The following is a 10,000-nucleotide window of genomic DNA, read 5'->3' on the forward strand; positions in this document are numbered from 1 at the left end:
AGGTGGGAGGCCGGCTGGTATTAAACTTTATTACCATGGACGTTTCAGTCCTCAGGTGCACGTCAGGTGACAGGAGCTGCAGATCATCAGCTGATTATTTTCATCATCAGTTCGTCTCTCAGTTATTTTTCTCGATCAGTCGATTAGCGGTTTGGGCCACAAAATGTCATAAAATGGTGAAAAATGATCCCCCATGTGAATCAGACGCCTCAGAGCTGCTGGGAGGAGCCAGGCTAACGACTCCCATAGACTTCAAGTCTTTATGCTAAGCTAACAGGAAATGTTAGCCCATAGGAAGCGAACCAGTGGACGCACAGAGGTGAAGATGGAGTCCAGCAGCTGGTGTCCATTTAAAGCATCATCAGAGAGGATTAATTATTGTGATTTCCAGCTTTCCGCCTGCCCTGACTTGTTCCATGACAGGGTATCCACGGGGTCTTGAAAAGTATTAAAAGGTGATAAATCAATTTTGGAAAAATTAAGACCCTTAAAAAGTATTAAAAAGTCTTATCATGACTTTATAAAGTCTTAAATTTTGAAAGTATTTTTAATGAATTAGCTGTCCAAGAGTTTGAGTCCCAAAAACATCGTAAAAGTGTGTGAATTTATTCATTTTTATTAAAAAGCAAAGATGAACAGGTACATAAAAAACTAGGCTATTGTGGGTGCGTTCGTAAATTGTCTCTGAGAGCGCCCGAGCGAGCGGGCGGGTGGAAATTCAAAAGCATAAAGCACGCTCTGGCGCTCCCAGTGCATATTACGAACGCACTGAAACGTTACATAAAGCCCCGCGAAAACGGAAGAGAAGGCTGGTGAACGCATGGATTTAACTGAACTTAACTAGGGCCGAATCGCGGACAGAATCACGGAGTTAGCCAAATAAAAAGGAATCTATTTTTAACGCGGAATTTGACATAATTTGAATGAAATGCTGTTTCTGTGTGGAATATGAACATATGTGTGGGGAAAATTACATGGAGGGAAGCAAATCTGTGTGGCACAAACCCTCCAGTGGTTTCACCTGCACCACCAAGAAAAAACCATTCCAACAGCTGCACCGGCACCGTACGAGTCCAACAGGCAGAGAAACTCTCCAGCTACAGCAGCGCACTGACATAGATTGTGTAACAAAGCGAAGAGGTGCCACTCTTTTTTATTGTCACTGGCTAACTGCAGCACACTGGCTTAGCTTGTCTATTCAGAGAAGAGGTATCACTTCGGCTTATTTTTCAATCTATGTTATCACAGGCATACTACTGCTCATGGTAGTTGAATTGTTAGGTCTGTTTGATAAGTAATTTACATTTTTAAAACAAATAATAATTTAACATCTACTCCTTCAAGATAATTTATTATGTTCTACAAGCCATAAACATACACTAACACTACATACTGAGTGTTTGAGCAACATATTTCCTCTGGGCTACAAAAGATCCGTGGTAAAAAAAAGTACACCGTTGTTGTTGGCTGAAGTTTTCAAGGCTATGTTTCCAGATTCAGATATAGCGAAGTCGTTCACTTGTGGCAAAGACAAAACTGGATACATCACACAATTCGGGTTAGCACCACACTTCAAGCGGGAGCATAGTGGTCTATAGTCTTTATCACAAACTAAAACTGTTAAGTTAAAAATATCACTGATTTAAATGGTTACAGCTTGAAGTGGCGGTGAGGTATTAAAAAATACTGAGAAGATCTTGAAAAAGTCTTAAAAAGGTATTAAAATTAACTTCAAGATTCCTGCATATACCCTGCATGAGAAGATCTGAGTTATGTTTATTATTTATTTTTAATGCAGAGGGCCGAGGTGCCTTGGACAGTCCCGGCTGCTCTGCCCCGGTGCCTCAGCAGCGATGCAGTGTGCAGATAGTGTCACTCTGCTTTACATAAGAGCTAGATTACCTGCCTGCAACGCTCTCGTAGCCATGCATTATGGGATATCTGCGTCAGTGGAACAAAGCTGTGGACCAATCAGATCGCTCCGCTGACTGTAGCTGTGCTCCTTCAGGGAGAGAGTTTCCTCTGAGGCCCGCTGTGTGTTGACTGTTGACTGATTACTGTGTGTGTGTGTGTGTGTGTGTGTGTGTGTTATCTGCTTGATAAGGCCTGTTAGCAGGGAAGTTTAATATGGAAAGTTAATTAACGATAGAAAACCTAATCAGCAGGCGGCCTGGACACTGAACAGATGCTGTGTGTGTGTGTGTGTGTGTGTGTGTGTGTGTGTGTGTGTGTGTGTGTGTGTCAGATTTCACTGCTCTACATGGTCACATGTCACTTCCTGTCAGACTGAAGCAGCTTTATGTTCAGTCGTGTTGAGTTAATGTGTTTTTTTGTTTTTTTTTTTCATTTTTTAAACGTTCATTTTGATAACAGGGCCGATGATTTATACAGTTTAATGATTTCATGAATATTCATGAGCGCCTTCACAAGGTTCCCACAGGCCTCGATAATCATTTTGTGCATTTCAGAAAATATATAATGCTGTAATAGTTTTGGAGGATGAATGCATGGCCTTGTTTTTTTTTTTTTTCAAATCCATCAGCATACGTTGGCTTCTTAATTCTGACCATTTTCACGTTTTCCCCCAAAATATGCCGGCTCTGACAGACTGAGCTGTGAGTCCTCGAAAATCATTGAAAGTCCTTGAATTTGCCGTGCAGGTGAGGGCGGGAAAGCAGAACCTGTTTCTGCCACTAAATAAAGGTTCATTTCGCTCATCTCTGCGTGTCTGAATGAGGGAAATAAGGAAAATAATCAGTCAGAAAATAACGTTTTATTTCTCTGATTCACTGCTTTGTTCTCACCACCGCCGCTCCCTCTCTTCATTCAAACTCTAGCTCGCTCGACCACCGCTGCTCTCTCTCTCTCTCTCTCTCTCTCTCTCTCTCTCTTGCTGCTGCTCAGCTCACTCGTCTTCTCTCAAGACGGCGATAAAACTACTCAGAAACAGTTTATGTTTTCAGTTTTCTGAGTAAAGAGTAAAGCTTTTAAGATGCCATCACTCCAACTTTCTGCAGCCGGGTTTGCAAAGATTTGGCCACTTGGCGTCAGAGTCTCGCACGCAATGCATCCTGGTACTTGTAGGCACTGCCGGCCCGGCTCTGTGAGCAGGAGAAGTCAGGTTTCTCCGTCAGAGCGCCACACTAGACCCGTTTCCACCAGAATGTTCCTGGTAGTATTTGGGGGTCAGGGGCTGCTACAGGAACGTCCTCTGGCTCAGCCCTCTCACCTGCCGTGTCTCCACTGAGAGGCCGAGGAGGAGGAAGGTTCCTGTAAAGTTACCGGGCGGCTGAGCGACCATGACCGGGGCATCAAAATGCGTGTTGCTAAAAAGCCTGTTGTTAGCCTTAGCTAACGTTCCCTAAAGCTAACGTTAGCGCCCCTAAAATGCCGGTTAAAAAGTGTGTTGTTAGTGTTAGCTAACGGTCTGCTAAAGCTAACATTAGCACCCCTAAAAATGCCGGATAAAAAGTGTGTTGTTAACGTTAGCTAACGTCTGCTAAAGCTAACGTCTCCTAAAGCTAACGTTAGCACCCCTAAAATGCCGGCTAAAAAGCCTGTTGTTAGCGTTAGCTAGCAGGTTAGCGTTAGCTTGGTAGTGTTGGCCGTGTTGCTAGGGACGCCTAACTTTAGTTAAAGCTAACGCTAGCGTCCGGCTATTTTGTCTCTTTCTGTTGACACCACATCACACCGTGAGTAAATCCAAACAGCAGTAAACCCCAAGCCGCTGCCCCACCCAGGAGTTTTTGCGGGGCCGCTCAGAGTCCCTACCCTGAGGCAGGGCTGTGTTTTAGCCCCTATAAAGGTTCCTGAACTCTCTCCGTTGGGGTGTTTCTGGCGGTGGAGACGTGACAATGGCTACGGCCCCGTAAAATTACCCTGAAGTTCCTGCGGTGGAAACGGGCCTTTTGTGAGGAACTTACAGCTTCAGTCGACCACAGTGACCATCGACACCGACTGGACGTCCATGTAAACAGCGGCGAAATGTTCTTTCTGTCTTAGTTTCAGTCCTTTGCTCGCTTTAACCTGCAGTATGCACACACACTTTACTCTTTCATGCCAGATAATTTAAGGATGCAGATTTGTCGGTTTGGTTCAGTTTGACTCTTCTGAACAGACGAACGCTGTCAGGCTTCAGGCCAGTGCTGAAACAACGAGCTGATTAACTGATGTGTTTAAAGCCAGAACATGTAGATCATAAAAATGAACTGTTTTAGTCATTTGTCCAGAAACAGCAAACGTTTTCTAGAGGACATCCCATAATGGAACAACAGCAGATGCAGCAACATAAACATAAAGACACAGACTCTACACCTCTGTGTCTTCCAGTTTCAGTACGCAGTGCTAATGTACTGAAATCTGACCTCTGACCTTTAAGCAAATCACACTGAACATATTTTTCACATTTGTAAAAAGTGTTGCAGTTCCTCCTAAAAGTTCCTGGGACTCAGTATTGAAGTGTCACGTCCCCGAGCGGGAACTGAATCAGGCTCAGGAACTGAATCAGGCTCAGGAACTGAATCAGGCTCAGGAACTGAATCAGGTTCAGGAACTGAATCAGGCTCAGGAACTGGATCAGGCTCAGGAACTGAATCAGGCTCAGGAACTGAATCAGGCTCAGGAACTGAATCAGGCTCAGGAACTGAATCAGGCTCAGAACTGAATCAGGCTCAGGAACTGAATCAGGCTCAGGAACTGAATCAGGCTCAGAACTGAATCAGGCTCAGGAACTGAATCAGGCTCAGGAACTGAATTAGGTTCAGGAACTGAATCAGGCTCAGAACTGAATCAGGCTCAGGAACTGAATCAGGCTCAGGAACCGAATCAGGCTCAGGAACTGAATCAGGTTCAGGAACTGAATCAGGTTCAGGAACTGAATCAGGCTCAGGAACTGAATCAGGCTCAGGAACTGAATCAGGCTCAGGAACTGAATCAGGCTCAGGAAGGTTCTGCGTCCGTTCGTTCTTCCAGTCACAGAACGTTCAGCCTGTCCTCCTGTCCTCTCCAGGCCTTTATCAGATTCATACTTTGGTTTTTTTGGCTGCTGATCAGACGGAGGAAGACATTTGAAGAAGCGCTTTGGCTTCTGATCACCTCCCGTCAGACTTTGGATTTATTTTTTATCACTTTACAAACTAAATGATCCATTGATGAACTGAGAAAAATTTGATTAATCAACAGTGAAAATAATAGTCAGTTGCAGCCGTGCTCTGTGTATCTGTCTGCCTCTCTCCTCTGTATTCAGCCTAATAGTCTTATATATTTGTGATGCGTGTGTGTGTGTGTGTGTGTGTGTGTGTTGTCGGGCTCTGACATTACAGGGAATTAGCGGAGCGGCTTGTTTTCTGGCAGAATTACATTTGTGTCAGGTGGGAGTTTGGAGGCTCGCTGCTTTAATGCAGTTTTCAACAAATTAATTAGCAGGAGGAGATTAGAGGGCAGTTTAATGCAGTTTGCTCCAAATTAATCCCTCAGCTGGATTAACAGCCGGGAGGAGGCGGACCGGAGGTGGACATTCAGCGCTTTTTCTTCTCCACGACCGTCACGACTTTATTAACCGAGCCAGGGAGGAAAGTTTTAGAGATGTCAGTCGTTGTCATCTCTCTTCAAAACTTTAATCAGCAGCGTCACGTTTATCTCTGGACTGAATAAAGTTGTTGCTCTGCGTCACACACACACACACACACACACACACACACACACACTTTGTCTGAACTGCTCTGTGATCTGCCTCCATTTGGATTTCAGGAAAAAACGGTCAAATCAAAAGGAAAACAGTGATTTTATTTATATGTTGGTGATGTGTCGAGTTTATTGACCTCCTTCCTCTTCTGATGACTCCTCTCCTCGTCTCCTCGTTTCCTCGCCTCCTCAGGTGAAGCAGTCGGAGGTGGAGGGAGTGAGGCAGCAGCTGGTGGAGGTGGAGAAACAGAGGGACGAGCACAGCGACACCATAGGGAAACTCAAACAGGTGAGCTCTCCTGTCCGCCTCCACCTGTCCTCTGCCTGCAGGGTTTTTTTTTTTTTTTTTTCTATTTTTTTGTATTTTTTTTGTATTTTTTGTCTCGTTCTGGGTTTTGTTGACAGCATTTTCTGCAGGCTGATATTCATCACCTTAAAATTTGTGTTCATGCCAAAATATCCTAGAAAATATTAAAAGTATTCCGTGTTTGATCCAGAAATTAGTTTTTGTCAGTGGAAAAGCCTCTGAAGACTAAAACTACAGGCTCTACTTGACCCACAGCTGCTGGTAGTACTTGTACTGATAATCCCTGTGTGTGTCTGTGTGTGTGTGTGTGTGTGTGTGTGTGTGTGTGTGTGTGTGTGTGTGTGTGTGTGTGTGTGTGTGTGTGTCTGTGCAGGAGATAAAGGACACGGTGGACGGTCAGAGGATTTTGGAGAAGAAAGGCAGCGCAGCGGTGAGATCAACTTTATCCAACTTTATCAGGTTTATAAAGAAAAAAAATGAGACAAAACAAGGAAAAGGAAAGTAAATGAAGCAAAGTAAAACAAAAAAATTGCAGTAGGACAGTAAAGTGCAGTAAAATAAGAGAAGTTAAAGAAAGTTCTACTCACAAATAAATCCAAGTAGAAAAATTAAAATGATTTTTTTTTTTAATTTATAATAAAATATAATAATATATAATAATTTAAAATTTATATTAGTTTGCACACGTCCGCTGATGACAAGACAAAATGTTTATATTTATGATACAGTTTTTATGGATTACCCCAAATTTCCAGTTCATTCCTGTTAATGGCCCTAAATTCCCATTAATCCCCATGGCAGCTTTCTAACTTGGATTTCCAAAATTCCCATTGGAAATGTTCTGGAAAGTTTCTGGAAATTTACTGGAAATTTCCCACCACTTTGCAAACTTAATGGCCAGCAGCTGTTTATGAGGCTGAGATCAGATTTAATTGATTTGTTGGCTGATTTGATCGAGACGAGGCTCGTTAGGGGGCGGAGTCAGAAACATAGAAAAACACAGCGATATGTACATATGTGTGTGTGTGTGTGTGTGTGTGTGTGTGTGTGTGTGTGTGAGACAGACAGCGAGGTGATGGACAGACACTCAGATAGTCAGATGGACACAGAAGATATTTTTCAGAGTAATTAAAAGCAGCCGTGCATGGAAACTAATAATTAGAAAGTGCAATCACAAACCTGTGTGTGTGTGTGTGTGTGTGTGTGTGTGTGTGTGTGTGTGTGTGTGCGTGTGTGTGTGTGTGTGTGTGTGTGTGCAGCTGAAGGACCTGAAGCGGCAGCTGCAGTTGGAGAGGAAGCGAGCAGATAAACTCCAGGAGCGGCTGCAGGAAATCCTGACCAACAGCAAAACCCGCACAGGTACAGACAGGAAGTGATGTCACGCCCGCCTCACTCTCTCTGCGTCACATGACCCCGATCCACCGAGCTCTGACGCCGCTGGCCAATCAAAACCTTTGTTTACTTTCAGAGAGCACATGTGAATCTGTGGCATGAGGCCGATTCCATACACATCTATATACACGATTACAATATGACTCAAAAACAATATATTTTTAATACAGAACGACTTGATACGGTGTAAAAACAACATGATAGTCAACATTTGTTGATGTAGACGTTAATCATAAAGAAGCCAGTTCTATAAAATGACATTCTTACAGTATTTTCAAACATGTAAAAGAGCACATGTTGCTTTATGGCACTGTCAGAAATAAACAACAACAAAATCCCATGTCAGTGTATTTATTTTTAGACATGGACTAAAAAAGACTTGCTGAATGAACATCACTTTGTTGGATGGGATCAGAAAATAAAATGTATATGTATAAAAACAGAACATAATTCACTATAGCAATAAATAAACAGTGCAAAGCCGTTTCAAAAATGACAAAGATCCTGTTGCTTAAATTGTCAATAGTGGCAAATATGAGTCCAGGAAAAGAGAAGCAGACATGAAACACTGTTTTCACCGCTCAGGCTGGCAAAAATATTTACATCATTTTTTTTGTTTTTCGTCGTCAGTCATGTGACTGTAGTTATGCTGTGAGTTTCGGGTTGGGAGCGTAACGTGACGGAGCGACAGAGTCGTCTCGTGAGCTCTCGCGTTGTTTCAGAGATGAAAACTGTGAAGCCTCAGGCCGCCTCGCCTCGCGACGTCCGATAAGGCTGAGCAATTTTATCGATTCTGGGATATATAAAGTATCAATTTTTTCAGCCCCATTCAAATCCCCCGTGTTCTGTCTGGCACTCTGCTCTCCGCCCATTTCCCCCGTTCACTTTGCAGGAGAGCGATTAGGTTAGCCAGCCGCTGGTGTCCATGTAGAGCATTTCTAGCAGGTTACCCGTCTAGATCCTCTCTTTACACAGACGCTGACGCCTTCCTCTCCCTGTTTACAGTCAGAGCTCAGAGATTCAGGAGAGAGGCAGCGAATATAAATCCAGCACCTTCAATCCATACACTGACATAGATTGTGTAACAAAGTGAAGAGCTGCCACTCCGCTCTATTTTCACTGGCTAACAGCAGCACACTGGCTTAGCTTGTCTATTCAGAGAAGAGGTATCACTTTGGCTTATTTTTCAATCTGTGTTATCACAGGCATACTACTGCTCATTCATTGGTAGCTGAATTGTTAGGTCTGTTTGATAAGCAATTTACATTTTTAAAATAATAATAATAATTTAACATATTGTTAAATTTCTGGAGTCAAGCCAAACTAATTTTCTCATCACATCTTTGATTCATTTTGTTCAGCATTTGCAAACTGTAGACTCTCTGTCCAGTCAGAGCCATGTATTGTGTAACTGATTGATGCTTTCAGTTTTCAGTTCAGTGAATTCAATTCAAGTTAATGGAACACTCACAAGATGCCACCAAAATCACTGTCCCTTTAAAATGTTTCAGAAAATAATGTAAGTGTATCAAATCATATTGAATCATATCGAATCGTGTCGTGAGCTGAATATCGTGATGTATATCGTATCGTGAGCTGAATATCGTGTATCATATCGTATCGTGAGATTAGTGTATCGCTACAGTCCCTAATGTCCGATCCACAGCTCTACAATCGACTCATCTGAGGATCCATGTCTGAGCCCAGTCGACTGAGGAGTCACAGCCGTGCCTCTCACCTGGAAAAGAGCTTATCTGCTCATATCACTTTATCGCTCCCAGCCCTGGTTTCCACCAGCCGGGTTAGAGCGAATAAACAAGACACAGTTTGGTCAGCAGGTGGCGCTATAGAAGCCACGTTACACATGGCTTTAAGAAACAGTAGAAGAAGAGGAGACTGCGACCCAGAAACAGAACCAGTCTCCTCGGCATCTCCTAGAGAAACCTGGAGAGAGAGAGCCTCAGGAGCTTCAGGAGCCTCAGGAGCCTCAGGAGCCTCAGGAGCTTCAGGAGCCTCAGGAGCTTCAGGAGCCTCAGGAGCCTCGGGAGCTTCGGGAGCCTCAGGAGCTTCAGGAGCCTCGGGAGCTTCGGGAGCCTCGGGAGCTTCAGGAGCTTCAGGAGCTTCAGGAGCCTCAGGAGCCTCAGGAGCTTCAGGAGCCTCAGGAGCTTCAGGAGCCTCAGGAGCCTCAGGAGCCTCAGGAGCTTCAGGAGCTTCAGGAGCCTCAGGAGCCTCAGGAGCCTCAGGAGCTTCAGGAGCCTCAGGAGCCTCAGGAGCTTCAGGAGCCTCAGGAGCTTCAGGAGCCTCAGGAGCCTCAGGAGCCTCAGGAGCTTCAGGAGCCTCAGGAGCCTCAGGAGCTTCAGGAGCCTCAGGAGCTTCAGGAGCCTCAGGAGCTTCAGGAGCCTCAGGAGCTTCAGGAGCCTCAGGAGCCTCAGGAGCTTCAGGAGCCTCAGGAGCTTCAGGAGCCTCAGGAGCTTCAGGAGCTTCAGCAGAATCAGCTGATGGGTCATGTGACCTCAGAGGTTATTCAGCGAAGGTGTTTCCTGTTCAGCTCATTAACCTTTTTGCATAAATGAGGATTTTTTTTTTTATTTGCTGTTTGCATCAGCCGTTTCCATGGCG

The 10,000-nt window shown here is 44.2% G+C and overlaps 1 protein-coding gene across 5 annotated transcripts in view; it reads left to right on the forward strand.

Annotated features, from left to right (window-relative positions):
• gripap1 (GRIP1 associated protein 1) overlaps positions 1-10,000 on the forward strand; it is a 56,480-nt gene that overhangs the window by 26,153 nt on the left and 20,327 nt on the right. For all 5 annotated transcript variants that reach the window (XM_030055393.1, XM_030055394.1, XM_030055396.1 and 2 more), the window contains 3 exons: positions 5,876-5,971; positions 6,363-6,419; positions 7,249-7,348. In XM_030055393.1, the coding sequence (XP_029911253.1) occupies positions 5,876-5,971; positions 6,363-6,419; positions 7,249-7,348 (253 nt within the window). The remainder of the gene's footprint in view (positions 1-5,875; positions 5,972-6,362; positions 6,420-7,248; positions 7,349-10,000) is intronic.

The sequence above is a fragment of the Myripristis murdjan genome, chromosome 7, assembly GCF_902150065.1.
Source record: "Myripristis murdjan chromosome 7, fMyrMur1.1, whole genome shotgun sequence".
In the NCBI taxonomy this organism is placed as follows: Eukaryota; Metazoa; Chordata; class Actinopteri; order Holocentriformes; family Holocentridae; genus Myripristis; species Myripristis murdjan.